Source organism: Dermacentor variabilis, chromosome 5 (assembly GCF_050947875.1).
Source record: "Dermacentor variabilis isolate Ectoservices chromosome 5, ASM5094787v1, whole genome shotgun sequence".
Classification (NCBI taxonomy): Eukaryota; Metazoa; Arthropoda; class Arachnida; order Ixodida; family Ixodidae; genus Dermacentor; species Dermacentor variabilis.
Genome location: NC_134572.1, coordinates 123,694,163 through 123,713,757, shown reverse-complemented (window position 1 = coordinate 123,713,757; position 19,595 = coordinate 123,694,163). Strand labels below are relative to the sequence as shown.

General features: G+C 43.7%; 1 protein-coding gene across 1 annotated transcript in view; it reads left to right on the top strand.

Annotated features, from left to right (window-relative positions):
- Nucleotides 1–19,294, top strand: part of Hsl (hormone-sensitive lipase) — a 31,650-nt gene extending 12,356 nt beyond the window's left edge. Inside the window, exons 3-8 of the mRNA XM_075693460.1 lie at nucleotides 564–746; nucleotides 4,857–4,967; nucleotides 10,091–10,235; nucleotides 11,871–12,089; nucleotides 12,558–13,228; nucleotides 18,425–19,294. Coding sequence (XP_075549575.1) covers nucleotides 564–746; nucleotides 4,857–4,967; nucleotides 10,091–10,235; nucleotides 11,871–12,089; nucleotides 12,558–13,228; nucleotides 18,425–18,628 — 1,533 coding nt within the window. The 3' untranslated portion in view covers nucleotides 18,629–19,294. The remainder of the gene's footprint in view (nucleotides 1–563; nucleotides 747–4,856; nucleotides 4,968–10,090; nucleotides 10,236–11,870; nucleotides 12,090–12,557; nucleotides 13,229–18,424) is intronic.
- Nucleotides 19,295–19,595: the final 301 nt, after the last annotated feature.

Genomic DNA, 19,595 nt, shown 5'->3' with positions numbered 1-19,595 from the left:
CACTAATAATGGTATGTGTACATCGCAAACCAGAAGGTCTTGAGAAGATAGTGGTGTCTACTGTGAGAACCTGCTGCTGTTATAGTGAATGAGTTCAGAGGCAAAGGAAATAGCTTAAGTGTGATGATCCTAGTGAAAGGACACACACACACGCACGCACACGCACGCACACACACACACACACACACACACACACACACACACACACACACACACACACACACACACACACACACACACACACATGCACGCACGCACGCACATGCACACACCAGTTTCTTGAGTCTGGCTTTCTGGCTACAAGTCATGGTCAAATTTCCCAGACACTTGGAAACATTGCTCTGTGGGCGGCGGGATTCACTTGTGATTTAGTTGCCAGTGGGTTTTGCAGCCCCATGTCCTCATTGCTAATGCTTTGTATAACATTGATTTCTACATTGTGTGTGATCAGCATAATTGCCCTTTTTTTTCTCACTGATCTTTCGTAATTGTAGTTAATGACCTTGCCCAGAAAGAAGCCTTGCTGATCCACCTGCTATACTCGCACATTTGTCTCACTGCAGCGGGTGCCCCAGTGGATCTGTCCCTCATTGGAGGTGTGCGAAGTGGTGACCGTGCCTGAAAAGATGCAGACATTGCCCACTGAAAATGGACTGGCCTGGGTCGACATCCCTGTGCCCTCTTCTCATCTGCCAAGGGCTCCTATTCGCTGTCGGCTGCTCTCCTATCGGTGGAGGAAAGGACAGGCGAGTTTTGTCTGTTGCCTGCTCCTCGAAGGAGTACCTAAGTGACATTTTCAACTTGTCATTTACTTGCGTTCAAAGAAAGTACAAGCCTTCTTAATCCTGAAAAGAAAAATAATGATAAGTGTCGGAGCACCCCAAATAATTTGCCATAATGCTGGTTCCTACAAACCAGCCTCAATTCCAGTACCCAGGAGGTGGATGTGTCATGAGTGACAAATACAAGCACAGCCAAAAGAGGCACCCACACATAAGCAACATCATCGTACCTACCTAGCCTTATTGCTACATGACATCAGAGAACTCTGCTCTGTGTCACGACGTCGCAGTAATATTCATGACAGTAGGTCTCGCATTTCATGGCCAACTTTATTATCAAATAAATATTTCTCTACCTTCATACTTGCTAAGCTCAATTTTTCGATGTGCAAGAAGAGTGTGGTAGAGTTTCTAAAACATTGAAAGTATGCGTCAGCACTTTTTGAATGGGGCAAGTAAGCTTGCCTATTTGGTAGGTGATGCACTTATGCACATCTGAGCTAAATATTTATTCCAGTACAAGGAGCAGGGTGCCTGCAGTTCTGGTCAAAAGACCAGCCACCCATTCTTTAAACTTCTCGAAATCCCCGGCACCTTGCGTGCACATTCTGATAGACCAATAAGTATGATAGCTATAGGCTGGAATCCTTGAGCTGTCATGATTGAGAGAGCACCTCTTGGCAGGACCGAAAATGAGAAAATGTCATTACTGATAAGGTGGTGGAGAACTGTGTAGTGGTGGAGGACAATACTATCTGAAATGGCTTCCAATCTCAGGTCATCACATCGCCTAATCTCAGAGGCCATCCAAATACCAGAGTTTAGCACAAGGATGTGTTGGAGCAGTGCATTGGCATAGCAGCACAGCTTTTAGTGCAATAGGAACAACATAAAGGAGATGGGTGGGGGCGCACTGAGATGTGGCTGGTATATTAACAGTTCAATATAATGGCCTGGTCACTTTTCTAATCGTTCTCGATTTCTAACTTTCTATGCTTTCTCACTTTGCAGTAGTAATTATAGAACAACTTGTCATACAAACTAACACTAACGTCCTTATATTTTCAGATGTTTGCCACCAACATTTGTAAGATGTGCCCAATCAAAATAAACTCACAGTTGCTGTGTAGTGGCATGTTGCATGGTAAAATGGCTCTGATGGCACAATTTACAGTTCTGAATCTTGTGTTTTCTTGCCATGACGAAAACGAGCAGACTGTAAAAAGTATCAAAGCCCCATTTTTTTTTTTCATTTATGCTGGTATATGGAGGTCTTGAAATGAGCTGGAAAGTTGAAGTTTTGTGCTGCAAGCTTCATTTCTGGCCTCAATAATATGTTGAAGTAAAACAATATGCACGCTTGCACAAAATGTAAGTAGGATATTATTACAAGTGTATTGATGATGAAACAAGTTCGAAAACTTCCTTGTTTAAAGCTTTATCATGTTATATATAAAAGAATGCACAAAAAGAAAAAGTTGCTGAGAAACTTTGTTCTTTGACACCTTTTCGGCTCTTCAGGTTTTCTCACTCAGTTTCATTCAGATCTCTCACTCAGATCCATGGGATTTTTTTGCTGAAGGAAGAGGTGCGGGAGTTCTTAATAATGTGGTACTAAAAAAAAAAAGATAAAGAATTGTAAGAAATAACAATTTTTTTTAAAGGTATTCTGTGTACAACTCTAATAACAATAATATGTGTGACACTTTATTTGATTCTGCTAGAGAAAAACTGCAGAGCAAATGGAACCACATGAAAACCTGCAGATAAGAGGATCTTCATGAATGTGGGCTGCAGCATGGCCACAAGATCATTCAAAGGCATATCTCACGTGTTCTGCTAGGGTTTCTCACCACTGCAGACTTCTGGGTGGAGTGATAGCACAGCTCTTAGTTACTGAAAGAAGTACTATAAGTGTAGGAGTTGATGGTTTTCACTTCTAGGCTTTGCCCATTTTAGTACCACCACTGTTGTGAGTACTTTCGTGCTAAATACCTGTTAACTTGCGGTATTGCAGTGCCCCTAGTAATGAAGGACAGGGCACAAGCCAGTGCAAGCAATCCAAAAAAAAAAAGGTACTTATTGCTTATTCTACACAACAGTGCCAGCTAGCTGAAATCCATTCAAGGAATATTTCCTGATATCACTGAAAAGTCAAGGAAGTTGGACTCGCCACGCAAGGTTGCCAAGCAGATGTTTACCTACGCATCACTGCATCAGTAATTCACGAATGCTGTTCTGTGAACCGAAGCACATGCTATTGTGATTGCCCATGCTGGTGCTGCACTCCGAAACTGAATGGGAAGCCTTTCATAGGTAGTCCCGCAGGGAGCACTGAAAGGTGTGCGGTCAGTCCATATGCGCCTACATCTCAAAGCCAAAGTCAAGGAAACAGGTTTCTCTCACGCCCACATTATCAATTCCCTAAGTTAGCGCTTGCCTCAGAACATTTGTGCCGTCTCCCATAGCTGCGCGAGTGCAGCACTAGTGCCCACCCTACCATCGCATATGCATCATACGGGGAAGCCAAACGTCTTGAGACATGGGATTTATGTGAGGAAGTTGAATGTAAGCGGATGCAGGAGAGGTCAAGTGGTCCTCACAGCTGGTTTCATATAGGGGTGCCTGAATGTCGGAAATTTACATACCTACTAGCCAAATAGTACTACCCTTTTTCAAAAAGAGCCTACTCAATTCACTAGTTTGATACGCATTCAATTCTGTCGAATATGGGGTTATGGCTGGGTATTGAGTTACTGGAGCAACCAGAGCCTTCCTGCCATGAAAAAAAAAAAGGCTCGGTCAAATGGCCCATTGGCTACATGAAGCATGAGTTGCAAGCTGAGAAGCTGAGCAAAACGAGAACAAAGTGAAAGCAGGAGCCAATGTCTGGACAAGTGGACTTGTCTACTTGTCTTCTTCAAGGCTTGGTGAAAGCAAGAGCCAGCGTTTCGACAAGTGGACTTGTCCTCTTCAAGGCCTTGAAAAAGACAAGTCCACTTGTTGAAACGTTGGCTCCTGCTTTCACCTTGCTCTCATTTTACTCGTCTTGAATTTACATCTCCCGCCTTCCCCCTTTTCAAGCTGAGAAGCTGTGGTTATTGACTGTGCGGAGGTTTAGAATGTCTCTGGAAACATGCAGCATGCCTGGCTGCAGAAACTATGAAGCTAAGTGGATGCGTCATCGTGCTTAGCTCAGTAAACTCTGCAGCGGAGCCAGAGTAGCATTGTTTCTGCCGCTCAGCGGTGGTCGCCTTGCATGCTCAGATGTGCCAACATGCCACCCGCATGTATTACTAGGATGCTGTCTGAGCAGCTTAAGCATAACACACAATTCCAAACCTTGCTATGGCTGTCAATACTTTGCCCTTCGAGTAAAACTGCCAATTTTTGTACTAAAATTTCTCCCCGTGTTTTATTATTATTATTATTATTATTATTATTATTATTATTATTATTATTATTATTATTATTATTATTATTATTATTATTATTATTATTATTATTATCTTTGGAAGGAAGAAAATGTTTCATATTCAGTACTCTATAAAAAGCCTGCATTATCTAAATAGCCATATTCTATTGAATTTGATTGCGTTGTTTGAATATCTGTTATTAAGCAGAAGCGTCAAAAGTTTGCTTGACTACACATTGCTTGGATAGCTGCTGCCAAATTTTCTTTTCAGGACCACCACAGAGAAATGGCAACTATTTTAATTTGTGTAGTTACCAAGTTTCAGATATTTCTCAAGCCTACTGTTTCCCTGCAAAGAAGAGAACATGCTGAGTGAATGTGGAGGTCTGGAAATTTTTGCTGTGCTGTTGATCACAGTATTTTGCCATTGGCCAAGGGAGCTACCGAATAAAATGTTTGTGAATTGTAAACATGGCCATTTTAAAAGTGCCCTTAGTCAATAGTGCACTAAGGTGCTTCTTTTCAAAAAAACTGTCTCCTTGTTTTTTCCGAGCTCAAACTTCATACCCTGATGAGGAAACAAACTAGGATTGCAGCTTTGTTTTGTGTTGCTGTTAAATCTTTATTCTGATGTTGCTGTGTGATGCTTTTGTTTGCAGGAGGCTGTCACAGGGAGCCGGTGGTTTTCTAGTCCATCCCCTCCATCTGAGGGCTTGCTACTTCATTGCCATGGTGGTGGGTTTGTGTCCCAAACTCCCGACTCTCATGAGGTGAGTGCTTGCTGGGCTATGCCTGTCATAGCTGCTCCTCAGTGGTACTGTGCAGCTGAGAATTGCTGTTACCAGGTTGAAGTAAAGAAGAATGTCGTTGTTAAAGTATAAATATTTATGATAATAATCCTTTGTTTCCCATAAGGATGCCACTGAAAACACTGATTTTCGTCTCTCATTTCTTTTATATATTTATGAAGGGAAACAAGGTTGCATGTTTCTTTAAAGGGCAACTCCGGAAGTTTTTTAACCATGTCAAGGTAATGAAATATCTAGTTTCCCAAGAAGCGCCTGTCAGGCGTCTGATAGTAGAGTTGTTCCACAAGCTTGAAAATAATTTGGATTAGCAAGAAAGTGCAAAAATGATCCCAAAACTGTCATGCTAAGCTTTGTCAAAGTTACCTACAGTAATGGCAACAATTGTCACTGGTAGGCAAAGAGTTGAATGAATGTATGTAGGCTTTAGTGAAGTGATGAAAGAGTTCGTTAAGAAATTCTGTGACTTAAGAGTTTTAGCCTGTCTGCATAGGTAATATCGTTTAGGAAACATCAATAGCAGACACTAGCAGTAAGGCTGTTGGCACCATCTTTCGATGCTGATTTCAGCCAGAGCTTGCGCAACTGACAGACTGACCACAAGTACAAAATTAGGGAATACATACCAGGTCAGGGCGAACCTGTATGCAAATTCTTTTTTTGTAAAAACTATTGCTCAGTGGAATCGACTGACGTCTGAGGATGTGTGCAGTGCGAACGAAGATGTATGTTTTTCAAGATTGTAACCCCCCTGCTGTAGCAGCGCCTTTGGGAAAAGTGGGGAAATATATGAATAAAGAAATTAATAAGGAAAGAATAAACTATTATGCAGTAAATCTCCGGTATATGAAACGTGGACATGTCAATGAATGTTTATACAGTCGAACCCAGCTATATCGAACTTGCAAAAAAGCGCCGATAAGTTCGATATAGGGCGTAATTCAATATAAGCCTGCTAAAGAATTGGACATCATAAGAGCACATATCATTTATAAAACCACTTTATTGATGGAACTAGCTTAGTTTTGCATGAAATAGTTCTGTATTTTCTTCTGCTTGGACAATTTCGCTGCCTGCGACGCACGCACTTCTCCACATTGTCTAAAGAGTCGTAGTGGCTGAGGCTGCAACCTTCCACATTTGTGCAGAAGCACCGGACTAGTGCGAGTGCACCAATCACCTCGGAGGATGTGGGCAAAGGACTATCGTTGCTTTCCTCTTTGTGCCCGCTTTCACTTGTACTCGGTACGATGTCAGCAATGTAGTCTTCGTTTTCAGGCGCTCCCATGGTCACGACACCATCATTTTCACTCACAAACTCGTCAGCCGTTGACTCATCAACAGCTTCCGAAAATTTTGACAGCTTGCTGCAAACTTCGGCAACATCGGCAACGGCTTCGTCGCACTAATCAGAATTTACAGTTACCACCGCGCACACGGAAGCCGGCACGCCTGAAGCAGTTTTTGATGAACCACTTGTACATGGCTGTGCGTACGTGTCAGGCACCACGGGCACGGGGCCATGAGTTTGTCCGCTCTAGCCCTAATCTCCCCCTTATTCTTCAAGATTGTGCTTAGAGTGCTCCTCGGAATCTTGCACACTGCGGGGTCATCCGACTTCTCACCGCATTCGACCCGATTTATGAATTCAGGCATCACGGTGAAAATCAAATTCTGCCGCTTCATCACGGCAACACTGCGGGAGAAGGCCCACAAGGCGCAAAAACAACGAACCAGAAAGGCAGCGAGACAACCCGCACTTGCGCCATCTTGCATGACGAGGGCGCAAGAGCCTCTGATTGGCTGTCTGAGCAAGCGCTGCGGGTGGGCCAGGATTATTTTTTGCAGGGGTGTGTTGGGACGGCTTGCCCGATGCAGCGCGGTCACGGTAGGGAGAGCGGTTGGATGAAGCTGCACCGCGAGAGAAAGCCAACTTTTGGGGGCACTTTTGCGCCGCTTGTCGTTCATTATATCGGGAGTTGCTGCTATTTTTGTTCGATGTAAACGTAATTTTTGCTATATATACTCATTGTAGCTATACTGTGTTCAGAAATTGTTTGATATACAGAATAATTCGATGTAAACAGGTTCGATATAGTCGGGTTCGACTGTATTAATAGCGAGCAGTGCGAATGCGGCGCTGAACACATTTCATTTGGAATCGCATGGTGGTCGCGTTTCGCTTGACCTGGAATTTACTCCGATGTTCTGCACAAACTGAGAGCCACTTTCGTATCTATCAGCGTCTACCTGGTCGGCTTTCTGCGGATACGTGACTTCTAGCGGCATAAAGCAATAGGCATGCCTGGCACATTCACACACATTCGTGGTACAGGTGCACTGACTCAGGCATGGTGCATATTCATGAAGGCTGGTTTGTATCCTTACTGCGTGCATGTTTACTTTATCCAAAATAGAAATGCACAACAATCACATTGTCACATGCAACATGCACCGAGATCCCATGTGGCTGGTGACGCAGGCTCTTAAAGTTGGCGTTGCATCGAAGATTGTGTCGCAGTGCGAGTTACTTGCGACATTCATATGTAAAAAATAAAATAAATAAGTGTAGTTCTATTAGTTTGACATAGCCTTGGAGTAAGAAATCGGTAAGCTTCTGCTTGTTACTATCTCAGAAGACTGTTCCAAGACAGGCAGTGTTTCTAGGTAAGCTTCAGATGAGCATATCTTATATCTCAAATATCGATACATTGAATCATATCACAATCTCCTTCGAGTTCACTATATCTAGTATTTCCAGAACTGCGATGACTGTCTACATTCTGCTTTGGGGGTGTCAAGGCAATGGCGGATCTACAGCAACTTTTTCCATTTCCTTTATCTCGCTAGCTTTCAAGTGCTCCAACTTTTTAACTGGTCTGGTAGTTGGTCACTCATTTTGTCATACATGATATGGTGCCTGTGCACAGCTGTTAGTAAGGTAGTGAATCAAGATGTGTTGAATAATGAACATAAAATTGCTATGCAGCTGTTAGTAAAAACATCTGTAGGTATATGTGCAAAGGAGGCTTTGCTGGTCACATCCTTAGCTGTGGTAAAAGTTAGTGTTCTTTCTTGTTTTTCTATTTTCTTTCATGGTGAAGATAATCACTAGGGGTGTTCAAATAGTGAAATTTACTAATTGAATCGAATAAGAATATAGAAAGATAAGATTACTGAGTATCGAATCAAACATAAAATTTTCTCATTTCTAAACAACACGAATTATGAAGTTCAGGTGGAGTCCATTTGGTAAAAATAGAAATCAGGCTTATATACATGCACATGTGCATGTAATACTGTTCACAATTAGATGTCTGGACAACTGAGGAGCATGTAGGTGATAAGCAATTGCTTTAACTATCTGGGGACCATGACAATGACAGTAATCAAACATTAAGGGATGCATGTACCAAATATGTTACATGCATACTACATAACATAACCACATACTACAGGGTTGTGTTCACTAAGGATAGGTGTTACACTACAGCACCGCACATTGTTTTAAAGCGTTGCAGACATAGTGGGACTGGCCCAATAATAAATTGGAACACATTCATATATAGGTTGCCTAAAACATGAGCCACACTTAATGAATGACTGTAGATTATTGAGCAGAAGTCTGACCTGCGCATTCACTCAGGAACTGGCACCTGAGTGCTACAACTGTAGCTATCCTGCAGCAGAATCATTTTGAACAGTTCTCACACCCATTTTTCTGTCCCCCTTAGAATGCTATATTCGAATTAAATGAATATTTGACAACTTCTAATAGTGATTTCTCTACCAATTGTGAATCACATAGCAGGGACGCTCGTTACAACGTCTATGCTCGTTACACGCTCGTATACGCTTGTCTACGCTCGTTACAACGGACCCGCGTACAACAGGCTTTCGCATTTAATGGACCATATTTTGGCATTAGTTTGTCTACCTATTTTATTAACCTAACAAAAAGCCGTGCGGCACGAACTGTTTCGCGCCCTTGGAAACAATCGTTGGGAGACCTCGCTACAGCGGACAAAATTAGCGGCAATATTTTCATAATCGGGCATATAAAGTGGACTTTGGCCGTGGCAAAATGGGCTTACAACTGACTTGTGAGAGTCAGCCAGCCATTGGTACTCAATATCACACACGCAATGGGGGAAGGCAGGGCGAAAATGCGCTGTCTTCTCTCGCCCGCGAGGCATGTGTCGGGGGGGGGGGGAGGCTAGGCGAGAGACAGACAGACAGACAAAGAACTTTACTAATGGTCCTGAGGAACAGCGTTAGGGTACCTCCCTTTTCAGGGAGTCCCCGTAGCCGTCGCGGGCCGCACCCACGTCGGGGTAGGAAGACCGTGGTCCTCCGCCCTGTCGCAGGCCCTCTGGACAGCCCGTAGTTGCTCTGAGAGAGCGGGTTATGCTCTGATGGCTGCTGCTTACAGCACAGCCGCCTCATCTTCAAAACGATCTGCGATGTGGACAAAGTGCGCCCAGTGCCGGTAGCTTTGTATGGGCTGTGCTTTCAGCATTTAGTTTGCATTGAAGCGAGAAACAGCACGGAGGTCAATTTGCTCGCTGCTGCTGCCGCACTTATCTTGCTTGGTTTGCTATTGCAATCGATGCTTCGCCTTTCGAGCAATACTGTGACTTTTTTGTTTCTTTTTCCCTTTGGACGTTCATTATTCTTTCTTTGCAATAAAGTTGTTAAACATTGCAATGAAAGCTTCGGAAGTGAGCATTTTCGGATATTACAGACTTCTGATAAAACAGACGTTTTTTTGTCGAATTATCAGGGTCCGTTGTAACAAGAGCATGCTATTACTGCATGCTGCCTTTCCTTATGGAATCTTTGGATGCTCATTTTTGAGCACTCTAATGTGCTCCCAAAAGGTCAATCTTGTTTACATGATTGAAGAGAGGTGCCTTGGCTACATTTGGATGGTTCTTTCTGGTCGCCCGACTGTATTCAATTCGTATTAAAAATGTTGAATATTCATGCACCTTTAATGATCACTGCGAATAACTATGGATAAAACAGTGCAGAGCGTTTACAATGTGCCCTGTTTTTGCTTCCTCACATTGTTTGAACTGCACCAGATCTACCTGAGGGACTGGGCGAAGGACCTTGACGTGCCCATCCTGACAGTGGACTATTCCCTGTCCCCAGAGGCACCGTTCCCTCGAGCCCTTGAGGAGGTGTTACATGTTTATGCCTGGGCTCTCATCAACCATAAAAAGCTTGGTAAGTTGTTTGCATCTGCTAGATGCCATTCTCTAGGGTTGAGTCCAACAGGAAGGGTGCCGTGATTGATTGCAGCATTGCAAGATGTTTTCTGTAGCACTGTGGCTGTTATATACATTTTGTTGCATTCTGGTACACGTTTCTGCTATTACTGCATGCTGCCTTTCCTTATGGAATCTTTGGATGCTCATTTTTGAGCACTCTAATGTGCTCCCAAAAGGTCAATCTTGTTTACATGATCGAAGATAGGTGCCTTGGCTACATTTGGATGGTTCTTTCTGGTCGCCCGACTCCAGATCAGAGTGCTCACAGGTTCTCCCAGTGTTGCTGTCAGAGCAACTGAGGAATCTGGTTGCTTTTCGATCATGTGACCCTGTCCTTTCCTGTGGTTGGACTGCAAAAGGCGACTCTGGCTCTGTTCAGGGCGACGACAATTATCATCAGCGGTGGCACTGTCTGCGTTAGCGAAAGCTCCCCACACCCTTCACTTCTTTCCTTCTCACTGTCCTGAAAAGTAGCCAGCTCTTCGGTTGGCACAAAATATATTCTTCTTGGATACAGAGTGGCTCCAGAATCTGTCTGCTTAGATTTAGAGGATCACAGCGACCATCCAAAAATGCCATTAGTTGTCTACCTATTACTATGGAACAACATAACATGCTTTGAATGGTGGTTGTCATCATGCTCATCGCGCGGAATTAGCTGTGACGAACATCTTGGAAACTGGTCCTTTTTGAAGAGCGCCATTGGTGATTCTTTATCATGTCAGGTAGGTGGTTGTTTCATTTTCTCCGAGTTTGCTGTCACCCTTAAGATATGCCAGAAAACAGAAAGTTGGTCGTCCACCAGACCTCTTCTTTTACTCTTCTTCTTTATCCCCTTCATTCAAAGTGTGTGCTTCGCCTTCATGATGGATAGTTGAGTTAGCGTGAATATGCAGAGATAATTTTAGACAAGTGAGAAACACTTCATCAAAACTGAAACATCTTGACAGCTCAGACATCTGATTGTCACGAAATAATGTTAGAACAGACACATCCTGGGCACAGGGCTGCGAATAATGACATCTGGAGACAGTATCCTCAACTATGGTTAATTGTAAACATTATACAGCTTCTCTTGCAGAAATAATAATAAATAAATAAACAAAAATAGAAAGATTGCTTTATAAAGGTTAAGTTGTCTTGAGAATCTTTGCACTAGCAGATAAGTGGAAAGCAATTATTCCTGTGCACAATTTGCTTGAAGACAGGTCTGCAAGGTGACAGCACCATTGCTACTTCCATGCTGATGTCACAACAGGTGAAGACAGGGGGTCAGTAGAAATCTGTTTCAGGGTACATGCTGTGTGTGCACACACCAGTCTTTAGGATTAGTTTGCAGAAAAACTACAAAACTTTCAGTCGTACCCTGTCTCTGAAATGACCAAATTGCTCGAGAGATCATACAACTTTCGTCGAAATCTGTAGCCTTATAATATTGCCTAAATTGCCCTATACCATGCTGTTCTTTCAAAAGTAATTTGTTATTTATTATTATATATCATACTATATTATTTTGTATAGTTTCTTAATTTCAGCAAAATATATATGGCCTGCTTTTCTTTTGCATTTGTTTCGCACTTTCTTTCTGTAGGTTGGACCGGTGAAAACATTTGTGTGGCTGGTGACAGTGCCGGAGGAAACCTGATGCTGGCCCTCTGCCTAAAGACCATTGAGCTCAACATTCGGCGACCCAGCGGAGCGTTTGCAGCATACACGCCTGTCATGCTTAGCATGGCACCGTCTCCCTCAAGGATTCTGTGTGCTGTGGATCCTCTGCTCCCTCTTGGCTTCATGCTGACCTGTCTTCATGGTAGGCACTAGACATCTCCTCTTCACCTGCTAAAGGAGTATTGCATCTTGTTTGTTAAAGAGATGCTAAAGTGACATGTAAGTCAAACTGAAAAAAAGCATTATATTGTCTGAGAACAGTGGTGTTGTAAGAGAAAGAGAAAAAAGAAGACTAACACAGCGAAGAATAATGTGATACCAAATCTAGGGATGGTACTAATTTGGCTTCTTTATATTTGTGTTCAGTAGTACTCAACTGACAAGAAAAAGGTTAAAAGAAAATGCAGTTTGGCCAACACAGGAACTCTGGTATCATCTCTGCGTAGCCTTCTGTCTCAAAACATGCAGCAATGCCTGGCAATGCCTTCTAGGATTGCCGGCGCAGCTATGCGAGAGAGCCAGTTTGTCACAGACAACTTAAATTGCTGATGAATCATGCCTAGTTATGTACTGCTAAGTATGCTTTGTAACAAAGTCTCTCTTTTTGCAGCGTACATTGGCTGTGCCACTGAGGCAGACATCAGACTGTGTGCCAAAGCACCTCCAGAGAAGCCGGCCCGTAGGGAAAGTGTGACAGAAAACAGCATGTCAGATTCCGGTCACAGTCCCACAGACAGCGTTTGTGCTTCAAGTACTCAGCCTGCACAGGAGAGTGAGGTAGAGATGAGTAACCCTATGAGCACCTCACCAGCGACGAAGGCCAAGATGCCTTTGACCCGCACAAAGAATGTGGTGGAGCTCGAAGTGGCGGGAGAACTGCCTAGCCAGTATCTCTGCCGCTTTGCATCTCAGTGCAACGACACAAACACTTCGTGCCAAGCTGACCAGCATGCGGACGAACACATAGTGCTAGATATGCCTGTGGACCTGACTTTCCCGGTGCGTAACCGGTGCTGTCGTGCGGCTACGCACTGGGTGCGGGCGCTGGTGACCGTGCTCAGTGCCAGCCACCTGTACCAGAGGCATGTGCTGGCCAACTGGGAGCTGCTGTGCGGCCAAAATGGCAAGAAGAGAAAAGGCCTGGCCGTTCCGTGGTTCCGGAGGGCCTCACGCTTTGACCGCAAGTTTCAGACCATGAAGATTCTGGCCAGTAACCCCTTCATCTCGCCCTACCTCGCCCCTGGCTGGATGCTCCAGAGGATGCCTCCTTGCTACTTTGTGGTGGGTACCCATGGTCAAGCTCTAATTCTGCACCAAGTCATCTTTTCTGTTGCACTTGTGCCCTTCCCTGATGCAGAGTAGCTTAACAGGGCCCAGCCTAGAGTTAAGTTCTCTGCCTTTTTTTTTTTTTACCACTCTTCTCTCTCTATCTCTGTGCTAAGTCTTTGGACAACATTCTTCGATTGGGCACGTAATGGTTCAGTGTAACTTGGTGGTAGAGTTGATTGTGATGTGATAAGTCATGTACTGGCAAATTCTTGTGCTAAGTTGTGTAAAGACCACGAATTTGGACCATTTCGGAAATTTTCTGTACATGAGCCGCACTTGTCATCTGTGACTGGGCGGCTTGTGCTGTGGTATCTGCTTGCAGTATCTGCACAGTTCACAGAGGTGGATCACATGCTATATCTGGTTTCTGTTAGCTTGTTTGATCTGTTTGTTGGTTTTACAGTATAGCTGGGCTAATAATTGCAAACTCATATACTTTAAGCATTGGTGCCATCAAGAAACTAGTATCTTAGTGCGCCAGATCTTGTCAGCTGCTGCATTTAAAGTGTGGGCTAAATATTGTGCAGTTCTAGGGCCCCATCTCTGTCATTAGAGGAAAGGGGCCTCTTTCAGTTAGATATAAATCATTGGAGTTCTACGAGGAGCTATTGGCCTTAGAATTCTCCCTCCTCCTCTTTTTTGCATTTCTGTATCTGGTACTGGATGTGTCCCATTACACTTTTCTCCTGGACACACGTCTTTGTATGTGCCACCCTGAGCATGTACATCCTATGCACTCAGATTTTCAGTGCTTTGTAAGTATGTTTATGCAGGGAACTTTCGTCACTAATGCAATAACTGAGATGCATAGTGGTGTACTGTAATATTCCTTTTACTTTTCATGCCTGAAAACTCTAGTGCCTTTTTCATCGTGCAACCTTACATGTGATGTGACATCTGCACTTGTGTCCGACGACAGCTTGACCTTTAAACAGTTTGGTTCCAGTGAACAGAACTCCAGCTGTTCCAGTTCTGTGGTTAAGTGTCAGCAACAATGAAACAGAAATGAACTGAAGCATAACTGCGAGTCGGCCTAGTTGGAACAGATTCATTATTTAAAAACTTTTTTTGCGCAAACAGACAGGGACAAAGAAAAGGAGCAACACAAGGATGAGCGCTTTCCTTGTGTTGCTCCTCTTCCTTGTCCCTGTCTGTTTGCGCACAAAAAGTTTTTAAATAATGAGATAGGTAGCTCTCAGAGGTAAAATAAGTGTTCCCAATGTCATCACATACAGTGGTGAGCATATCAATTCTTGAGGAAATGTATACTACACATTTATTTACTTTTCACTAGTGTATGGACCGTACCAAACAAATTTGGACCAAAATTAAAAAAGAAAAGAAAGGAAAAAAAGGTGTGGTCCTTACACAAGATTCTGCAGATTCAGATTTTGGACACAGAGAAAAAGTCAGAATGACATCTGACTTTCAGTTTATATGTAGGTCGAAGCTTGACAAATACATGTGCATGTGTACAGCATTCAACTACCGTACTTACTCAATTGTAGGCCAATACTTTTCTTTGAAGAGTAATGTACAAAAGTCTGAAGTCATCCTTAGATTCGAGGATGCGATTTGGCAGCAACCGCCAAAAGCTACCGACTGTTGATGATTTTATCAGCACACATAGAAAAGAGAGAATGTCCATAATGACGCAGATCATCAGGCGAAGAAAGTCACAAATGTTTCAGGTGCCGCATCGATATGTCTAGTTGGCTTAGTCAAATGTAGAACTGGGTCTCGCAGCTTGGGATAAAATTCTGGCTGATCTGATTACGCATACATTCCAAAAGTATGACATCTCGATGAGCTTGCACGTTCTTTTTTTGCAGCCGAATGCCATTTTCTGTTCTGCTTACATTTGAGGAAAGTTTTTTTCTTCTTCTTCTTCTTTTTTTCTGAGCTTCCAAATCTTGGGGGTCGGCCTAGAATTGCGAATGGCCTATATTTGAGTAAATACGGTACACACCCCATTAAAGAGCTGGTGTTTACTGCTGAAAGGATAAGCAGACACGTTACTAATGCAACCTACATTATTACACCAGCCTGTGCATACAGTGGAATCTCGATGATAGGATCATGGCTAATACGGATTTTCGGATGATACAAATTTTTCTGTGGTCCTGGCCAAGCCCCATTACTTTGCAGCGTGCTATAGAATGGTTGTTACAAATCAATTTTCGACCCGCGTCAGTTGATACGAATAAACGCCGCCCCACTGACGGCCGTGAAAGAGAACAGCGCGCAGTCACGCGATTTCTCCTTTTCTCTTTTGGTGCTGAGGCGCGGATGCGGCGCCCGACAGCGCGAAGGCCACAACTAGGTGCGAAGAGTTTGAAGCGGTGGTGCTTTTGTTGCTTTTGTGCTTTTCTTCCTTTTCCGCATGCCATCGGACGGAGTGGCTGCTGTGCTTCGGGCCGCGTTCTTTGCGTTCACCCCATTTTGCCTAGTCGCAGTGAGCTATGTCTCGCCAGCGGAAAGCGCTCTCCTTTAAAGAGAAATTAGACATTCTTCGAAAGGTCGATGAGCATCCCAAGAGGAAGCGGACGGAGTTGGCTGAGGAGCTAGGCCTCGCAACGTCAACACTGAGCACAATTGTTGCATAGCGAGACTCTATCATGAAAAGCGTGCTTTCGTTCAATGTCAACGCGAAGCAAGTGAAGACCGCTCAGCACGTGAAGCTTGAGGAGACTCTCCTGACTTGGTTTAAAGAAGTAACCGCAGCTGGTGTAAATATTGACGGTAAAGCTTTGCGGGAGAGAGCCGACAAGTTTGCACTTGCTCTGCACATCGATGGATTCCAGGCCTCAGGTGGGTGGCTGCAGCGTTTTAAGACTAGGAACAGTCTCGTTTATAAAAGCGTTTGCAGCGAAGCGAAAAAAGCTGACGAGAGCAATTGTCAGTGACTGGCTAGCGAAGCTGCCGTCACTCATTGCGGAGTATGAGCCTCGTGATGTTTTTAATGCTGATGAGGCAGGTCTGTTTTTTAACCTGCAACCCCAGAAAAGCCTCTGTTTAAAAGGTGAAGCATGCAAAGGAGGCAAAAAAAAGCAAAGAGTGCGTTACGGTTCTCTTATGCTGCAACGCCGACGAATTGGAGAAACTTAAGCTCACGGAAGTTGGCAAGTTTCAAAAGTTCCAGTGCTTCAAGTGCAAGAGTCATTTGCCGTGCGTCTATCACGTAAACAAAAAGGCATGGATGATGTCGGCGCTGTTCGAAGAGTTTCTGTCTCTACTTGACAGGTGGATGGCTTGCAAGAATCAGAAGATTGTTCTGTTTCTTGACCAGTGCACCGCCCACCAGTGGCAAGTAACACATCAAAACGTGAAACTTGTCTTTTTACCCGCGAACACGATGACGCACCTGCAACCCCTTGATGCTGGGATTATAAAGAACGCAAAGCACCATTTCAAGAGCCTTCTTGTGTGCCGCCTACTTGCTAAAATTGATCAAAAGGATGAAGGCGGCCTGCGAATAAGCCTCTTGGATGCCATCCATTTTATAGCTATGGCATGGGATCAGGTAACTCTGGCTACCGTAGTGAACTGCTTCAGCAAATGCGGCTTCTTCGGGAGTCCAGAAGAGGTGCCCCCAGAGCCGGAAGATCCAATTGAGGATTGGGAACGGCTTAATGTTGAGTGCACAGCTGATGACCTTTGCACAGCAGATGACAATCTCGTCACCTGTGGTGCGCGCACGGTAGAAGATATTGTCAAAGAGGCCAAATGCGAGGCTGCTGATTGTAGCAATGATAGCAATGACATAGACGTGGGTGATGGTGAAGGATCACCACCGGCGGCTGAAATGCTGCACATGCTCGCCGTTCTGAGGCGTGCTATGCCCGCGGATGAAATCAGCGACGACATGTGCATGCGTTTTTATGAATTTGAAGAAAGTCTGCTAAGTGGCCAGACAAATAAAAAGAAGCAGAAGGACATTAGAGACTTTTTCTTCAAGAAATAAATGCTTTTTACGTACGTGCCTGAGTGAGTTCACCTCTGACTCTTTAATTTAGCTAGTTTTAATTGTGTTTCAATGATACGAATTTCGGCTAATACGAATATTTTTCGAGACCTCGTGAGATTCGTATCATCGAGTTTCCACTGTATTCTCAAAGAAAAGAAGTGATTGATTTGCTCGGCATTCTCACTTGGTGGTATGTAAATTTGGCTAGCACAGCCATACAGTTCTCATTTTTTTAACAGTGGAGCTGTTTAAGCTTTTAGTTCCACCGTGGAGTATTACCAGAAAATAGCCCAGCTGTGCACCGCCTCGCATTGCCTAGCAACCACCTGCGAGAGCACCGAGCCACGTGACCTCCTCGCACCCCATGCGCATAGGGCGGAGTCGTGATGTTACAGGTGACTAAAAGCTCAGAACAGCTGGCACAGCAACACACCTCTCACCTACTCTACTCCATGCGTACGTGCTGCTGGCATGGGGAGACCGAAGAAAGTCCGGACATCTGAAGAAGAAGTGGCTTACCAGGAAGAGCGCCGTACTGCCAAGCGAGAAACGATGCGTTGCCGCCGAGTTGATCCGAAACACCACGCCGAAGCTGCGGCTGAGAAGAGGCGACGCCGAGTCGAGGATCCCGAGTTTCAGTCCAGGGAACGCGAGAGTTGGTGCCTGAATGCTCAACATCTCTGAGAAAGCAATCCTGGCCTGCAACTGCTTGAAGATTTTTTGCGTCAAGCCCACCGAGACAACAACTTGGCAAAACCTAGCATAACCTCGCAAAACCTCTAACAACTTAGCCAAGCCTACAGTAACTTAGCATGGAAGTTTGGGCTTGTTGGTGATTCATTGGAAAAAGGGTGCGTGTTGCTCTCTCATGTCCTTGTCTTTTTTGTGCTGTGTTCTTTTTCCTACCATAACCTTGCAAAACCTAGAAATTACTTAGCCAAGCCTGCCAACTTAGCAAAACCTAGCATAACCTCGCAAAATCTACAAACTTAGGCAAGCCACATAAAAGCTAGGTGACCACAAGCTCCGCTGCTGACTCCAGCCTTGCGCCACTAGTGCAAGCTGCGCATGTGTTCGTTTTTTAGTGTGTGTTACACATTTGCATACAGTTTGTTTTCCATTTTAATCATCAGTATGCACTATAATATACATTTTTTTTGTTTCAATGCTTTCTTGGACAGGGCCTTCACCTGGACCCCACCTTGGATGATCTTGTCATGCTGTCGAAAAGGTTGAAGGCGGCAAACAACTATGTACAACTTGAAATATTGGACAACCTCCCACATGCTTTTCTGAATTTTCTGCCCTTTAGCAAAGAAGCTCACGAAGGTTCCAAGAAGTGTGTTGAGATGATCAAGCAAGCGCTCTGTATCAAAGTGCCATAATGTACAGTGATGTTTAACTTAAGCTCACAGTAATCCTACAAAATGGTGTACAGTCGCGTGCATTACAGACTTCTGCTTCTTGCATTCCCAGGGATCAAGATGGATCTATAGCGTTGTTGCTTTGTATACTGCGTGATGCAAGTTTTCTACAGAGTGTAACATTCCCTCTTATTTAGTTTAATGGGCTGCAGCTATCACTTTAATTTATCATATGACCTATTATATTAATGTTACTAGTAAGAACAGGTACAATGTACCACAAGTATACCAGGCTGGCTCTTGGTACACTTTTATTTTTCTATACATCATGTAGAGTTCTAAGCATATTTTAACTGAACAACCTGCTATATGGTGTTTTGTTTCTTTGAGCATAAGTTGGGAATTTTTTATTGAGAGGCTGTTTCTATGGAAATATAGAGCTGTTGTGACAGCTGCCAAGTGACATATTTAGTTTGAATAGAAGGTTGTTTGGCTTCTTTTATGTTCATACGCTTTTCCTTGGAAGAAATATATTTTTACGGATTAGTTAAGCACATTACCATTTTTTGATGTCATCCCTGAATTCAACAAAAGCCCCATTGCTACCTTTTGTCTACCTCACTAGCTACAATGGCGCGGCTGCTTTTATATTAAAATGGTACAAAAATAAAATTTTCTTTTAATGAAGTGTTTCGTGTTTGTGGTGCTTTCTTTCATAACTAGAGTGCTATATGATACTGACATTGCATTTGGAAGCAGGACATCAAAAGAGTCATGTGATTGCACTGGCATGTGGTCTTAGAAGTAGAGCTGAAATGTGTTTAATTAGATAGATGAAGTTTTAATCAAGTGACAAAATCAGGCTTTGTGCTGTGATAAAAGCATGATGCCAGTGTTGCTTATCTTAGAATTAAGGTCAGGTGAGACTATTTGGTCCCAAATGTAGATTTTTTTATTTTGTCTTCTTTTGATAGTGCATGTTTATAGC